Here is a 17,461-nt window from a genome sequence, read left to right as displayed (position 1 = left end):
GCCTTATAGAATATAGACAACTCAATTGAAAATTCTTAAGAAAGAAGTTAGATAAATATATTTAATATGAGATTTTCCTATTAAAAAGAAAGAACAAATCTTTGATGGAAATAAGCTTGTGAAGCTCCACAAAACACAAGGCAATTAGATAGAACTTTAGAATACCACAATGTAGTCTAGATATTCATGCAAGTACAATTGTTTAGAAGTATTAATAAGTATTTTATGTAGTATCTTTTTTCCCATCTTTTTGGATGTTATGGAATTAAAGTGTCTTTTGTATCATCTTCATTCTATTGATATATTAGGTATATTCTATTTTTGTATCTAAAACAAAAAAAAGTTAAAATTAAAAAAATATCAATAAAAAAGAAAAAAGAGCAATCTCTTTTTTTTAAGTCACAATTTTCTAAGTTTTTAAGACCACTTCAGTGCTTTGTTGCTCTTGTAGACAAAAACATTGTATATTTTACAACAAATGCAAGTAGCAAGCAATATTAATTCTAAAGATAATGAGATCGCTTTGTACTTCAATTGGTCATTGTTGAATTAGAGATTATATTATTTTGATATTCTTTCATATGTCTTGAATGTGTTTATAATATTTAATTAAGTTTAGATTTATAATAATATCATTATAAAGAAGAATAATACATTCCTATATTTAAAAAAAACCTTAAATTTTAATATTTTTTTCTACAAATAGATAAATTTATATTGAAGTAAAAAGATAATAATTTTTTTAAGCTATATAATAACTTAATATTGTCCATTTTTTCAAAATTTTATACTTTTACATGAAAGTGCATAAAAAATAAATAATCTATGATTATTGAATTAAAAGACTCACAAGTCTAATGCTACACCAATGTATGCATGCCAATTTTTATTAAAAAGTTATGGTTGTTATATTATTCCATGTTGAGATGAGGAATTACTACTTCACTATTAAGTTACCAAGGTAAGTGAGCTCCAAAAACAATTTGGACCTACTTGAAATCTTTGTATAAACATTTGTTATGTAGATTCATCATTTTTGGGTACAATACTAAGTAGTTTCTCTCTTGGATACAATACTGAGTAGTTTCTCCCTGAGTCTCGACCACAGCCTCATTTTTTAGACGAATTTTCTATCTTGGAATAACTAATGACAATGTAGTCAATAGTTGCAGTCAATATTTAGACTTAACAGAGCAGAGAAAGATTGCCATCTCCTGTTGGAGGCGAGGTAACTTTGAGTTAGCCGATCTTTGAAGAATTGGTAAAAAGAAAACCTTTCTCCAGTAATGACTTTCCTTGGGCAAGATTCAGCGTCTTGGTTAGACATCTCTTGCTACAAATTGTGAGATTAGGCAAAACCCAAGTTGAAAGCTTTGTTCTACCAGATCTGCTGGGAAGGAAAATTCAAGAAAATGGAAGCATAATATTGGAAGGATAAGATTTCAGGAATGCACAATACCATTTATATCAGAAGGAGCAAAGCCCTACAAAAGACTCGTTGACAGGACAATCGTTTGATTATTCCATGTAAACTCTTTATAAGAGTACGCCTCCTAAGAACACATGACTCTAACCTCCTAGAAAGCTAAAATAACCAATGAAACCGTGCAAAATGTCTCTTTCAAAACAGCTAGGTGTAGCGAAAACCAGAGGGGGTTGATGCCTATCCGCGTGGTTCATATCAGGATGGTCATCAATCAGAATATGAAAGCATCTAGGCTTTTGAACTTGTTGAGTTGTTTGTTTTTTACATCTGAAAATGTACAGTTCCTCCAAAGCATTCGAGAATCATCAGCTTGGCGGCTTCTTGATGGTAAGCTCTGCCCGAAGATGAACAATACTATCACGGAAGTAAGGCGACTCCTCAGCAATGAAGTCCTGCCACTGCATTCCAAATAAGTTCCGATACCCTACTGCCTTTCCACCGGTAAATACATAACTCCCTTTCGACTTTGGCATGAACTCCCATGTGGGCTTCATTCTTGCTGCGAACTCATAGTCAACGGCAAAGCTCACAGAGCCTTTTTCCTGTCAAAAATTGTGACAGATAAAATTTCAGAGCTCTAAATGCAAATGCGAATGCAAATGCCAATCAGAAAAGACATCCTCTGTAAGTCTCACAAAAGACCAGAAGTAAAAAACTGGAGACAAAAAGGAATGGAAAGTACAGAACACTAAGGTCGGCTTTACGAACAGCAATGACGAATTTTGAGATCTTCGCTGCGGGTGCACGACATATACCTGCATCCCGAGGAAGAGTCCAAAGCACTTGCACTGGCCCTGCTGATCCAGGTTACAATGGGCGGACAAGAAAAAACCTTGACCACCTAAATGGAAAGCCTGAGAGTAGACACGCCCTTGAGGATAAAGGGCACGGCATTCATCAATCTTCAAGTCTAAATACACAAGGCACTGAGATGATGTGTCAAAATCAACCACTTTCACTGGTCTGTACTTGTATGCCCGTTCACAATAGCGTTTGTGCATAGTCTCCTCCATGGCCAACTGACGCTGCCTGTGTGAAGGCTCGGCCTTAAAAAAGAGTGCTTCGAGGACCAACCTGGATGCTAACTCATGTTCAAAGTCTGCGCAAGTCAACACCTTACGAAGTTTCCTGCTTGACATCATGGGGAACCTGATCAACCAAACCAACCGGGAACCTAAAACTTCTCGGCGATCTTCTAATTTGTTATAATGATGGCGTGCCCAACGTACGGCAAAATCATAAACTGCGTCCTCACTGGCAACTTGAAGATCATCACTAGCCAACACGGCTTCAACTCCAGCAAGAGGCAAGCCCATGACATCATCGATGAATCTGTAAAAGAAAAACCACAAAATCCAATCAATCAAATAAACTCAGTCAAGAAATCTAAAGTTTAAAGATACTATGAAAGCCCTTGTAGTGACCCTTTCCTGCAGTTACTTATTGCTATTGTCCCTCAGCATCATTTACATCACAGTGATAATCATGGTAATGAGTACAAAGCAATTGCAGGAATAGAAGAACTTTTGCAATGTAAAACTTTAGTCGCTAAAAAAAATCCGGGAGAAACAACATCGAAAAAGAAAAAGAAGACAATAAAAACACAAAAAGATGTAGCCCTTCCTAACACCTGGGATTTGTTCTGGAAAAAATGTGCATGATAGACCTTATAACTAACTACCCTGTCCCATAACATACAATTACGACAAACTCAGAGAATAACTCCAATGAGATTACAAAGATTTCTAAAACAGAAAGGCTAAAGAAACAGGACAAGCTTGGACCCCCACCGCGTAATGTCTTTGTAGTGATTAGCCAAATAAGTACGGGCTGCTTCTGTCAGAGGCTGTACAGCTTCAGCAAGAAGAATACTGGATGGAAGATCAAGGTAGAGTAAAGCAGACTCTGACGTCATGGGCATGTTCTTGAGCAAGCGGCTACAATATCGCATACATGTTGCCACCTCATATTTATCAGCCGCCATAAGGACTTCTAAAACAGTGGATGGAGTGTTAGCCTGAACCCTTCCACTGTACATAAACTGAAGCAGGTCCATCAATGGTGTTTCCTCTGCAAATCATAACCACGTCTAACATTAAGTCGAAGCAGCCATACCATGGACGAGACTAGATATCGAAGCATACAATATAATCAAGCTACTCCCAATTGTCTGCTGCAAAGACAAAACCGTACGGAAGGGCACTGATGGAAAGGATACTGAAGACTAAAGAACACAATGCACATGCTCACCTGCTTGAGTGATCCGCAGAGTAACATCACGTTGTTCAGACTCTCGCATCCCATTCGAAAAGAGCTTCACTCAGAAGCAACTAAGTTAATAATTAGAGAATAAGAACCCCACACAGTGCATCTGATGCAGTAGATAGATATGCTACATCTAACACTCTATGTTGTGCAACAAAATAAAATTCGAATTAAAAGATTATTTAAGAAAATTACAGACTGACTACCAGTTGACCTGGAGCGACACGAATCTGGAGAAAAATAATCAGAAAATACCTTGTAAAAGTAGGGACTTTTGGCAGCCAGAATGGCAGAGCTGATGTGTACTGTCTTGCTCCTAAGAACAACAGCTGTGTCCATGTTCCAAGATCCAGAAGATGTCCCACCGTCTTCCCCTGCAAAATCTATTCAGGAACTAAACTTGATTTATCATGACTTTCTGCTGGTCCAATTTGACACTAAAAAGGCCAACATCTCCTCATTTCTTCCCACATGCAAACTCTACTAGTTCAAACGGTCGTCTCAACCAAAAGATGACCATCGTCCCAACTCGTCGAAGATAAAGTAAATCAATAATCACAGCAGTGACAAAGACCGTTACACGTACAAGGTCCGCTCAAAACGCAAATAGAAGCAAATTTCCTTAGTTTATAATCTAAATTCTTCGTCAATGATAACAACCTGAAGTCCCACTCATTAGACTATATCGAAGTATAGATCGAACCCAGCCAACTTCAGCTAAATGTTCGATAACTAATCTTATTTCTGCAGACACGGATAGTTATGATATAGAAAGGATTTTCTGCTAGGACGTTATTCTGTGTTTCTAACATTATTCAGGTGGATTGACTCTGTTGAGTTCGTATCCAATGATCCTTGAAACCCTTTACGTCAATGAGGAAAAATTGCTTGAGCTACCGTGTCCAGATAATGTCATGATCGTCAGAAATGATAAGTGGTTCTAGGTAGGATCTTTTATAAGCTTTTTCAGTTTCCTAGAAGGCTGCTATTCTAAGGGGGACTTGAAAGTTAGAGAAAATAGTAGTAGTAGTAGTAACGTCATGAAATTATTTCAGTTTTCCGCACAAGATCGAGAATATACCTCCAGGTGCCCCAAACATACTGGTAACTCCATATGTCTCTTCGATCATGGCTACAGCTTCCTCATCAGCTTCTTGGGGTGCCACATCTTCAGCGACATACATGACCTGCTCTTCTTGTCCTTCTCCTAATTGAGTTTCCGACGCACCGCCTAACAACTTCGACACGCCCTCCACAACTGTCATGAAAATATGTCAGTCACGAGCTACACCACAGAGTCACAAGTAATGAAACAGCACGCAAAATTTCATAATTCTTTCAAAAGCACACGAAAGACTACAAAACACAAGTTGCTAAACACTCAAAAGACCGCAAGTTTCAGAAGTTGAATGAGAACGCAGCTAACAGGGACCCCGCACTACCATTGTCGGGACCCAACCATGCTCTACTTTCCGGTTTATCAACAACGAAAGACTCTAAGAAATAATCGAGGCAGCTATGTCAACGTCAGCCATGTCGATTACAGAACATGTCAGCTGTGTCAAAGTCAGCACAATTGTGGAAAATGGAATGTTGAAAATACGCTAGGTTTTGCCTAGTTTGGGGTCGAGAGATGGAATGCACGATGTGTCATTTGCAACGACATAACTCGTCTCCGGTAAAAATATCAAGACAATTGATCTTTCGAACTGAATTACTACATGCTGCAGACAAAACTATTCCATCCAAGGGACAAAATCCGCAGTACAATTCAAAAATGAATTGCCTTGACCTTAAGTGGTAACAGGATTGATACGCAAAAACGACGTGCTTGTAACAACACGGGTTTCTAATCGGGATAGAATCAGGGTGTGAATACACTGCTCCATCATAACCGAATAAAAGGACGTTCTCGAACTTTGGGTGGTACAGTCCCAACTCAATCACTACATAAATCTTCACCCTTTTGATCATTCTCGCAGAATCTAAGTCTTATTCAGGGAAAACTTTCTTCCAATGAACAAAGACACGTAAAGAATATAGTTATTTTAAAATGTTACTCAAGTCTACGCGGACCGCAGACCAAACCTGCTTCAGTATTGCGATCAGCACGTCGCCGTTTCTTCTGTCTAGCACTTGTACTACCTGCATCGTTCTTCTCCGATGCGGCCACCACCTCGATTCGAAGCACCCGATCCGAAAAATTGCTGTCATTGAATGCAAAAGTGTACGTCGTTGGGGCTGACGTGCCCCCGCTGCTGCAACCCTCATGATCCATGTGGATAACAAGCCCACTATCTCGAGTCTTTATATTGAGGCTGGTCTTACATCCTCTACAGATTTTCAGCTAAAAACACAGTTCTCCACAAGCCCTTTTCAATCCTGCCACCCTACATCCAAATTGGAACCCCTCTGCAATCCGCCTATCCACGATGCTGCTCGTGAAAGCTATCCTCCTGAGAAAACCGCCCCAAGTTCTAAGAAGAACCACACCCTAACTTGCTCCACATCAGAAATGTCCCATCGACAGCTCCATCTTCACACTCGCTTCATGCATCCACTCACTCATTCGGGAAACAACACCGCCACAAAAAACACAACACACACACAGCCACGAATCACCTCCGCTCCGCTCTCTATCCTTCCTCCCCCAACCGACAATCCCGGACCACGACGACACGGAACCCAACCCCGATATGGGACAATCAAAACACAAACCCAATCACGACAATTTCCTTCCACCCCCTCCAACTACGACATCCCACAACCTTCTCACCCCCCGTCTCCCTCCCTCTCTCTCAAACCACCCACTCCCAACCCTACCCTGCTGCCCCTGTTCCCGCTATCCAATTAGCACGCCCCCCAAAAATGTAACCCTACAGGCCGAAATCAAACCCGAGAACTCGTAACCGACAATAACCACGAAACACCAACTAAGTTAGGGCTTCTTCTACCACCTATCTATCTATCAATCTCCCCCAACCCCCCCCCCCCTGTTAATAACTCCGCTTGCCTCTGGAATGCAGCGCCACTCCCACCAAATATTAACAAAATCCACCGCGCAACAACGAGCCCGAGTTAACGTGCGCGCACACGAGGGGCACCAGAAGCATCCTCCGTAGCCGGCCCAACTTCTCTCACACTCTCTCTCACTCTCGCTCTCTTGCTCGCTCGCTCTCTGTCTCCGCACGACGACGACGACGACGACGACTCTGCAACTTTCTGCGCCGGTGAAGTAGCTCCAGCAGCAAACGCTATCGTCCCGTCTCGCCCATGCTTAAATAGGCCCTGCGTGGGGGCGGTGGGAACGGGGACTTTTTGTTACCCCGAAGACAGTTTCGCGACCTCATTGGTTACCCACTTGGTGCTCGTGAGGGGGGGCACGCCACGTCAGATCTAGCCCCATTGGACGGACCCTCTTCGTTGCCCTCATGGCAGTGGCGCTTGATTACTTGTCTTATCATGCGTTTGGGTGTTTAATAATAGCCAATGGGTTTGTATTTATAGTGAATTTTTATTGTCCTTCGTTCCTTCGTTATGTTGTTGTTGTTGTTGTTTTTGTTTTATTTTTTTTCAATTCCGGCCACTTCTTCTTCCTTTTGTGTCTTGCCACTTTTGTTTTGTTTTTGTTTCTCTTCATTTGACCGACCCATCCTTGATCTTGCTTCAGTTTTGTGATTTTTTTTTTGTTTTAGGATGAGAGGAAGTAGAAGAACTGGATGTAATGAATAAAAATAATTAGGATAAGAGTAACAATAATGATGATGATAATGAGTAAGATTGTGTTTGGAAATTGATCTTTGAGAATTTAGAAAAACTTACATGGTTCTTACAAACATGAATTGTGTTTTGTGATTTGAGGGGTTTGTAAAAGACTGTTTTAGAAGTTTTATAATTTTGTGATACACATATATATATATATATATATATATGTATATTTGATATTTAAAGGATACCTTAAATATATAAAAGAAACACACAAATACAACAGCAAATTGTGGTTTACAATCTCTTTTAATTTGTTACAATATATTTCTTTCCACAAAAATTTAAAAATCTATATTTTTATTTATAAATGCTTTGCTAAATAGCCAATGTTATTACGTGTCCAATTTTTTAAAAAAACCCATGCAGCAATTATCAATCAACATACTTTCTTTTCAGGATTGTATATATACGTATATATCAAAATTGCATAAATCCTTCATGCATATTTGGCAATTTGATGCCACAAAGTGAAGGATTCAATGCTTTGTCAACCAAATTAATTCATTGGTAAAAGTTGAGTACCAAATTATTTGTTTCAAATATTTGAAATTGAATTTTTAAAACTTACTTTGTAGGCTCATGTTATTATTTTTCTATATTTAAACAAGCTCATTTTTTTTAAATGATATCTATTAATGCAATATTGATCAAAGCATACATGATATGTGATTAAAAACAAAAATTCATGCAAATCGATGAGAATTATTTCAAGTCATTAACCAAAATACAATATTATATTAATTAAATATTAATCACAAATAGCAAAAAAATTAATAATGAGAAAATCAATTGTGAAACTATGATTGTACACAGGAACAAAACATGCACATTGAATATATATATATATATATATATATATATATATAACACTTAATAAATTTCTATAAGAAGTTAGTCAACTATAATTGGTTGAAGCTCCAACCAATTTTTTATTGGTTTTCAACCAACGCAGATCTGGCAGTTGAGAATTTTTTGATGATGGCAAGAATAGGTGAGTTAATTTAGTAAATGCTTGGGTCAAATTTTCATTTAGACATATTTAAATAATATTTTTGTTTTTAATTAACTATATTAAAAATATTATTTAAATATGTCTCAATATCTATGTGAAATTTCTTTAACAAGACGTTGTAGACTAATGACAACTTCAGATTCTTAGTATATATATATATATATATATATAAGCAAGAAAATTTCTAACTTTAATTTAAAATTCAAAAAAGACAAATAGATCTAAAACATAATAACAATTAAATATCACAATGTAAAATAAAAACATATATATAATTTGAAAAAAATCTCATGATAAATTTATTTCTTATATACAAAAAGTTTACACAAAATTCTTTAAAATGCTTAAGACGTGACTTATCCTTTATTCAATTAATGTAAGCATGACTGCACCTAATAAAGTCAACTTAAGAAGTCCAATATACAAATAGATTAAATGAAGTTTGATGTGAATTTCATCGAATTAAATTCTTGTTGGGTGATATCTACTAAGAAGTAAAAATTTCATAATTTTTTTCATACTATTTATTTTAAATACATATTTTATTATAAAAAATTAATACCAAATATCTAAACTATAAATAAATGAATTTAAATAACCAAAAACATGGTAAATGCAATTTACATAGCTAAGATTTGAATGTGTTTCTCCTCACAAGTCAATTGAACTTTGTCTAAATAATGTGTAACTTTGTAAAACAATGTGTAATTTAAAAAAATAATAGTCAAGTAATTTTATGTTCTATAATAAAGTTCTTAAAAAAAATTGTATTCCTCTTAGATTTAGACTAAACTAAGATCTTAGAATTTATTTTTGGTTTTTAGTCCCATACAAAATGTTAATTATTTAACTAATATGGCTAAATACTTTATACAATCACATCTGATTCTTTTTTTATAATTCATGTTCCATAATGAAAATTCAAAAGATGTGTTTAATTATTAACAACAAGTCACATTTTTTATTTTTTTTGCATTATAACATTTGTATGGTATTGTATGTACCCAAATTGGGTGTACATTAATTTTGCCACATATCTCCAGTGGTAAAGGTGGGCCTCTTTGATATTAATAATAGAAATTTAGGGCAAATTCAGAGTAGTTGAACCATATCAAACACATCAGCAACACTAGATTTTGGTGTTTTTCACATATGCCAAGCAAAAATAAATAAATAAACAAATAAATAAATATTCAATCTGATAAAGGTCATGAAGTTCATGAGTCATGGTTTATAAGTTGTTGGCAGTGTTTTTTTTTCCCTTTTGTTTGTCATCAAACAAGAGCCCCCAACATGAAGCATTGGATTTCAAGAAGTAGCCTAACCATAGAATTGACATTGATTTGTAAAGCAAAAGTGATGATGGTTGCTTCATTATGTTGCACACATTTGGGTGGATCTAGTCTTTCTTGCTCATTAAATTCCTACCTCTGTTTCCTTGTACCTATTTCGTTTTTTTATTTTTATTGTAGGCACTTTCTTTAGTGAGTGTCATGCAATTATTTTTTTGAAATTTGGTTAGTCAAATTCTCACAAAAACATTCATCAAACAAACTTGAATTCAAAATTTAGACTCATTGATACTTCTCCATTTTTATTATTTGTTCTAAAAATAATAAATGATGTGTTCTAAACACATGAAGATATATTTAGGTTTAATGTGCAAGAGCTAAATATTTCAGCAGAGCACTTCATCCTTCACATACCTATGACCAAGTCCTTCATAAATGGTCTCCTATGACAAACAATGCATACAGTGTTTCTGATAACTCTCTGTGATAGTGTAATCTTACTTTATGATAAAGTATAAACACAAATTAATATAAATATTTAAATCCAACACCATTTTAAATCCCAAAGAAAGTTGTGATTTCAAACTGCAACCTTTGATAATATTATAATGTTGTTACTGCTGGTAAAAAGAAAAAAAGACAAAAAGAAAAACAATTAGTATATAATGACAATATTTTAAAAATAAAAAAGTAAAATCATGCTTACTGTAAGTGAAACTGGCATGATTTTACTTACATAAAAAAGTATGTATGGCCAGTTTCACTTACATCTCCACTGCAAACATCTCATTAAATTTTATTTTAAATTAATCACTAGCAGCACATTAACAACAAAATCGAAATTAATAATAAAACTAATAAAATAGACCAACAACAGCAACAAGTATTTTTCCAACTCAAACACATTACAACATCTGGATTGCAGTTTTTCACATTAGGAATCTTTGATTATTTTTCAGTTGATTAGAATATTATTATAACATGCAATACAACATTACATGAAGATTTGCAGTTTACAAGATTGTTGAACTAAAAAAGAAAAATACCAAAACAAATAATGACTTCAACTATGCTTTTGTTAGCATTTCCACATTAAAATCTTAAATGTTGTTATCTAGGTTACTGAAAGAAGCCTCTTATGATAAAACTCCAGTAAGAAATGTAACCTAATTTTTTGTAAGAAGATTCTAAGAGTGAAACATAGTATTTTAGAATATCTAAAAATAATCGTGGATAATTTATAAAATTATATGTATAGTAAAAAATGGCTTTTGCATCCATTTCAAAAATTGACGAAAAATCAAATAAATAAATAAAAATGTATTGAAAACCCCATAGAAGTCATTCCCTCAGCAAATCAAGATCAATGTAATTTTCATTGTTTATCATAAGTCTTCTAGAATCTTGTGTGGTATAAATTAATATATTACATTTTTATTCCTTTTTAGAGTAGGCGTGATTTTTAATATAATAATCCCTTGAAGTAAACCTTATTTAAATCAATTAGTTTTTTTTTTTTTGCATTTCATTATTTCATAATTGATATTTCATTATTTCATAATTGATATTTCATTATTTCATAATTGATATTTCATTAACAACTTAAATATAGACACATATGTATTTTAAAAAAATTAACATATTGATTGATAATAATATTTGATAATAATAATAATAATAATGATGAAAGATTGTGATGGAAAGTGGGGAAATTACTTATACATACATACATACATACATACATACATCTCTTTTATTTGAGTTCTTCTGGTTTTTTACTAGATAAACTGAATCAAAGTTTTTCACATGCTATTTAATTATACTGTATGCAAAGGTGTTAAGAAGACACACAATCACTTACTTTGATGTTGTTCTTTTATTTTTATTTCTTTCTAAAATTTTTATAATTTCCTTTCAAAAAAAAATGTTCTATTTTGTTACTACATGTTGTGACAGGTGATAACAAACATCCAAAATCTTTGTGAAAACTACTTAGCACCAATCATGTATATATATGCCAAATATTTTCAAAGTTAATGGTTGAGTTAATACAAATTTTCTAATTGATAAACAATGTCACAAAGATCACTTATTTCCTGAATTCAACCATGCTATTTGTGTTAATATATATATATATATATATATATATCCTAAAATGGCACCTCAAAGTGCATGCATATCCTACCAACATTGTTTCTAAATACATGCATTTGGCACAAACAGGACTGGTTTGATACTTGCCCCCTTATTCATTGTTTAGTCAACTGCCAACTACATCAAGAGCTAGTCAATATTGTTCATAAGTCATGGTACCCCACTACACTAACAATTTATCATGGGTCAATTGTAGCATGATTCTATTACAAACTAATATGCTACACAATTTCCAAAGCATTTTTTTTCCACAATTGGTTGTTTGTAAATAATGAGAAGACCACATGTTTTGTATTTGAGTGTTTTCTACAAATAGGAATGTAAGATTCATGAATGCAATCAAATTTAACTACTTATCAATTCTATATTATCAAACACATGATTGCATTCTACAAACATACTTTGGACTATTCACTTGTTTTAATTCAAGATGATGCAAAGGAATTGTGTTCCTTCAAAGTTGTGGTACTGTTAAATTAATCTAGCCACCTAGTTGTCCTTAGGATATCTGAATTTGATAAAATTGGTGAAAATTTCATAAAATTAAAATTTTGCAATTAACTTGGTCTTTCACAAAATTACACACAGATTGACACACATTCATGATATTTTTTTCCATTTTCAGTATGTATTTTAATAGGAATATTATTTATTTAAATCACTGAATTTGAAAAAAAAAATATATATATATATATATATATATAATATGAACAATAAGAAAATGTTAAAAGTCTAGGGTTTATCAAAAAATTCCGGTGCGAAGAGGATGAATATTGGTTTCTGTTCATCCAATGCCAAGGACCAGCTGGGTACGTAGTCCGCCCTGGCTGTGCAAGGGGTCTGGCCAATGAGAAGCCCGGTAGGGACACTAGTCCACCTGGACCAATAATTCAAAATGCTCGTCGTTGTAACTGGCCTAGGCTTATGTCTTTTGCCGCTCCCCCCCCCCCCCCCCCCCCTCCCATCGATTCTGCCCCCGCCCTCGCTCCCTCGCTCCCTCGCTCGCTCTATTTGCCTTTTACCTTAGGGTGTGCATTGCAGGGCTGGCTTAATCCTTTTGCTTGCGTTTTGCTGTTGTCGCCTCGCGGACGCGCTTCCTTTTCGCACTGATGCTCTGGCGCATTGTCTCGTGGATGCGTGCCGTAGGGTTGCGGTTGTTTCTCGCATTTCTCCCGGCGCCATCGGAGCGTCATCGCAGCTGAAGTAGTTCAGGTGCGCAAACCCTCTCTGAACAGGTTCATGACGAAGGGGAATTGTATTTTAGCGCTTGTTTTGCGCAATGTGAGTCGAGCCGGATGTTGTTCTTGCGTCGGTGGAAGCGCTTGTGATTAGTTTCTATGGCTTAGCTAGTTGTGATTGCCTTGCAGTTGGTGGTAGTGAGTCAGTGAGCTCCGTCCTCGTTTTGCGAACGACGGGGACGAAATGTGTGACGATCTGCAGCTTGTTGCTGTCTTTGGTTAGGTAGTGCAGGGGCGTGTTTTTTTTGCGACGTTGCATTCAGGACAGAGGAGCTTGAGTCGATTTCTGTAGTGTTGAATGATGTTAGCCAAGTCGGATTCTTCCGATGGAGAGGCGATGGCTACTGTCTCGAAGTCCACCTCTGTGCCTGCTGCTGAATCTTCGGGAGAACCTGTTGTGGCGGATGTGGAGTACGTTCTATCTGAGGATTTGAAAGACTTGAGCAATATCGACACTCAACTTCAAGTAAGTTTTATATTCCCTTCTCCCGTACATGGACCTTCCCAGGCTTTGGATGCCACAGAAAATCAGTAGTTATTGAATATCGTCGAGTGTGTGGATGACACACTCTGGAGAGCTTGTTGTAGTAGCTTCGAATCCACTTCGATCGTCATCTATCTCCTTGAGTATACACCTTTGTGCATTCCGGGACGGGGATGATGTTGGTCGCAACATGGTTCTATTCGCTCTCTGTCTTTCTCACATGTCTTGAGCCAATTGGCCTCTATAAATTGAATCGCCACCTTTTAAAATTCGTGTATGGTAGCCTGCTTGGTCATTCCTTTTGAAACCTCTTGTGACGCCAGCAATGATCTAATGGTTTGTCGTCATCTTCCAGACACTGCTGGAAAGGCTCGATTCAAAAGAATGGATGGTGGTCTTCGAGGCTCTTACCAGTGTTCGGCAACTGGCTATCTTTCACCCAGAGTTGATGCAGCCTATTTTGTAAGCACAATTATCTTTCTAGAACTAATAGATTCTTCGTGAAATTTTTATGATTAGCTTCTCTGATAGGATATTGATTGATGCGTGTGCTTGTTCTGTACCTGCGGTATGCGTTGTAATCCTCTTTTCTAAGCCACATTTACAGAATCTATTTATGACTATGCGAAGATATTTCTTCTTTCATGTAAACATGGTTAGCAAATCGTTTTCTCACGAAGTTTTGCGGTGGTAGAGGTGAAGTTGTTGCGTCGGTGACGAAAGCCCTGAAGAATCCACGGAGTGCTCTTTGTAAGACGGCTGTAATGGCATCTGCAGATATTTTCAAGGGCTACCGCGAGAGTTTGCTTGATATTTTGGATCCTCTGGTACTTTCATGCTTTCAACCCCCGCTTTCTAGAGTCTATGAAAATGATGGTCATGATTTATTGACTTGGATTTCTTCCTCAGCAGTGTAATCTTATCATATTACGGTCATTGAAGGACTCTCATATTACTTTGCAGTCATAATTTGTATAGTGGGGATTTGGCACCGCATTCATTTTAAATTTCCCCTTAACAACCATATCACACATGCCTCCTCCATATTTCCAGTGTAGTTTTTGGTTTAAGGAAAAACCTTGCCTTGTATTTGTCAATGAGTGCATTGCCAGTTACGTTGCTTCTAGTCTCACTTGGAAGTTTGACACGGAATAGTGTGCCTACAGCTGTTGCAACTCCTGTTGAAGGCGTCTCAAGACAAACGTTTTGTTTGTGAAGAAGCTGAAAGAACCCTCGAAGTCATGACGATGTGGATTCCTCCTCAAGCCATGTTACCAAAGTTACAGCCCTACGTTAAGCACTTCAATCCAAAAGTACGGGCTAAAGCCTCTGTGTGTGTCTACAACTCAGCATCAAGACTGGTAAAATTTTACCTGCGCATGTTAATATTTCTCGCTATTGTATTATAAAGTGTCATTTGCTAAATGATCAGTTATCTTGGATATGTCTTTCATTTTTTTTGACGAACGTTATAAATGACGACAGGGGGTTGAGGACGTCGAGCAGATTGGGCTCGAGTCTTTGTTAAAGATTGCTGCAGCGCAGTTAAACGACAGGCTCCCAGAAGCTCGAGAGGCCGCTCGTAAATTGTTACTTCACTTGCATGTTGTGTATCAGAAGAATCCCCCAGATATCAGTCACTCGGATTTGCCAGAAAGTGAAGTTCCAGCATCAAAGCAAGATCCTTGGGAACAGTACTGTCTAAATAGTCTTCCAGCTGTCACTGCCCAAGCTGTGCTCCGAGTTACTTGTGTTGACTCTTGAAATCCACAACCTCCTAATTCGTAGTAAATGAGCATGTCTGCACGTGAAATTTGGCCCAGGGACTGGTCTTCAGTTCTAATCCAGCTGGGATGACATCAGGGATGAGGTTTTTGATTCTAGCAGCTTTAAAATCCCCTACACCTAGTAGGTATGTTACGAGACAAGCTAACATGATGTAAACGGACGTTACTATGACCAAATTCGAGTCCTGATTTTCGCCCTGGTGGGTTACATGGTGGTGGTGAACATAATACCGCAACCAGCACCACCCAAAGATGCGTTCGAAGCTTTTGATAGGTTTTGTTATGACCAATCGAAATCAATAGTCGTGAGACTCTCCTTGTGCAGTTGGAAAAACATTCAGTAGATGGATAACGAGTTGATCTGCATCTCCTGTAAACGCCGGCTGCTACGTGTTGTTCTTCTCTGTTCGTTGCTGCATTCTGTGACGCAGCCAGCAGTTATACAATCAAATTGCAGAACTTTGAAGACGTGTGTGTTTAATTTTATTTTTTTCCATTATTCTTAATACTGACATTGGGTTGAGATATATGCAGTTAAGGTTTGTGATCTAGCTTTGTCGCCAATCTTGTGACTCGTGGAAGCACCAAGAAGGATATTCATGGTCCTAATCCACCACTGCGGTACCTTGATTGGGATGGGACAATCTGCATCAGTCTTGACAGCATTGAATAGTAGGAACTGTAGGTGGTAATTTTTGGAGACATTTGTGTGGATTGTGTGGACATCAATAGAATGAAAAACCTAGTGTCGTACGATTCCACACATCGCCAGCTGCAAAGCATGTTGATTGACAGCAATGTGATCCAAGATGTTTATCTGCTTGCGTTTGAATTTATGAGGTACTCTTCAACTTGACAGTTATCTACCAATATTTAAGATTGTTATAAGTATGTATTTCATGCTTTCAAACATGATTGTGATACTTTCGAAGAATTTAAAGTATATTAGAAATGTACATTTCTCAACTGCAAAAGCTCAGTGTCACATTTGACATAGCTAAGAAAGTTGACTGATCTGAATTCATTTAAAATGTGGTTTAACTCATTTGCATACTCTGGTGATGCATTATAGAGTAAGTGATGCAACGGATAATTCAAATATCGAACTAACATGATATAAAGTTTATAGAAATTCAATAATATTTATCTTTATAAGTTTAAAAATAGTTAATATGAGTCACATTTAAATAAGTTTTATTAATTCGCAAGAAAGCCAGTGTATAAAAAGAAATGCAAGTTCTTTGGTAGCCATGGATAAATTGATATACTGAAATTGAATTGGTAATCAAAATCACGATGTATTTTTGTATCAAATTATTTAGAAAGAAAAGATGTGGCACTCAACTCTATAAATTATATACAGTTTACATAGTATTATTTCAAAACTACAATCTCATGGTTAAGAAACTAAAACTCTTCTACATTTTTTTGAAACATAAGCACATGCTAAAATCAACAAATCACCCAATTTTACACTATTTGAACAGTGTTAAAATGTAACCAAACAAGTTGTAACCACTGAAAATAATTTTCTAAATATATGAATCATCTTATTTAATCATACCAAAAATTGTATATGTTCTATTTCTTGGTTGTAGATAGGGCTACAAGAAGTTATGAATAAATACTTCGTTTTTTTTTTTTTTTTTGTTTTTCTTTTTTTGACACAAAAATAAGATACACCCAATCTATTGAAATGGTGAAACAAGGTACAAAGAGACTGCATAATTCTTGATACCCACTGAGGCAGAGTTAAAAATATTACTTGATGAGGATTGCAATTGCTCTCTATTCAAATCCACACTTTTATGTATTATTAGACCACATTAATGTATTCTAAAGTTCCATTTAATTACCTTTTGTAATGTAAAGTCCATTAATTTTGTAACCATCCAAGATTTTTTCCACTTATTGAGGAGAATTGGCTTTTGTTCAAGACGTCCATATTTTATTAAACCCTCCAAATTAAACTTCT

The 17,461-nt window shown here is 36.1% G+C and overlaps 2 protein-coding genes and 1 long non-coding RNA gene across 7 annotated transcripts; 2 read left to right on the top strand and 1 right to left on the bottom strand.

The window, feature by feature from the left end:
* Positions 1 to 1,440: 1,440 nt before the first annotated feature.
* On the bottom strand, positions 1,441 to 6,947 carry LOC112284850 (BTB/POZ domain-containing protein POB1). Of its 3 annotated transcripts, none has more exons than XM_024525161.3 (7): positions 5,840 to 6,947; positions 4,833 to 5,009; positions 4,007 to 4,134; positions 3,737 to 3,800; positions 3,277 to 3,556; positions 2,242 to 2,818; positions 1,441 to 2,028 (listed from the first exon to the last, which is right to left on the bottom strand). In XM_024525161.3, the coding sequence occupies exons 1-7, from the start codon at positions 6,027 to 6,029 to the stop codon at positions 1,792 to 1,794; spliced, it is 1,653 nt and encodes a 550-aa protein (XP_024380929.1). In that variant the 5' UTR covers positions 6,030 to 6,947; the 3' UTR covers positions 1,441 to 1,791. The 3 variants fall into 3 exon arrangements, with proteins under 3 accessions (XP_024380929.1, XP_024380931.1, XP_024380930.1); XM_024525163.3 differs by having other exon boundaries at positions 5,897 to 6,606; XM_024525162.3 differs by having other exon boundaries at positions 4,007 to 4,125; positions 5,840 to 6,174.
* Positions 6,948 to 7,216: 269 nt separating this feature from the next.
* On the top strand, positions 7,217 to 8,850 carry LOC149988528 (uncharacterized). Of its 2 annotated transcripts, none has more exons than XR_016504131.1 (2): positions 7,217 to 8,026; positions 8,472 to 8,850. It is a non-coding gene; the product is annotated as an uncharacterized LOC149988528 (long non-coding RNA). The 2 variants fall into 2 exon arrangements; XR_016504130.1 differs by having other exon boundaries at positions 7,217 to 8,032.
* A 4,183-nt stretch (positions 8,851 to 13,033) lies between these two features.
* On the top strand, positions 13,034 to 15,954 carry LOC112284242 (uncharacterized). Of its 2 annotated transcripts, none has more exons than XM_024523890.3 (6): positions 13,034 to 13,189; positions 13,443 to 13,681; positions 14,055 to 14,161; positions 14,394 to 14,526; positions 14,866 to 15,060; positions 15,185 to 15,954. In XM_024523890.3, exons 2-6 carry the CDS (start codon positions 13,514 to 13,516, stop codon positions 15,461 to 15,463), a joined length of 882 nt encoding a protein of 293 aa, XP_024379658.1. In that variant the 5' UTR covers positions 13,034 to 13,189; positions 13,443 to 13,513; the 3' UTR covers positions 15,464 to 15,954. The 2 variants fall into 2 exon arrangements, with proteins under 2 accessions (XP_024379658.1, XP_024379657.1); XM_024523889.3 differs by having other exon boundaries at positions 13,439 to 13,681.
* The last annotated feature ends 1,507 nt before the right edge of the window (positions 15,955 to 17,461 follow it).

This window comes from Physcomitrium patens, chromosome 7 (assembly GCF_059467195.1).
Source record: "Physcomitrium patens ecotype Gransden chromosome 7, ASM5946719v1, whole genome shotgun sequence".
Taxonomy (NCBI): Eukaryota; Viridiplantae; Streptophyta; class Bryopsida; order Funariales; family Funariaceae; genus Physcomitrium; species Physcomitrium patens.
The sequence above is the reverse complement of the archived record's forward strand: the minus strand, read 5'-3'. Positions and strand labels throughout refer to the sequence as shown.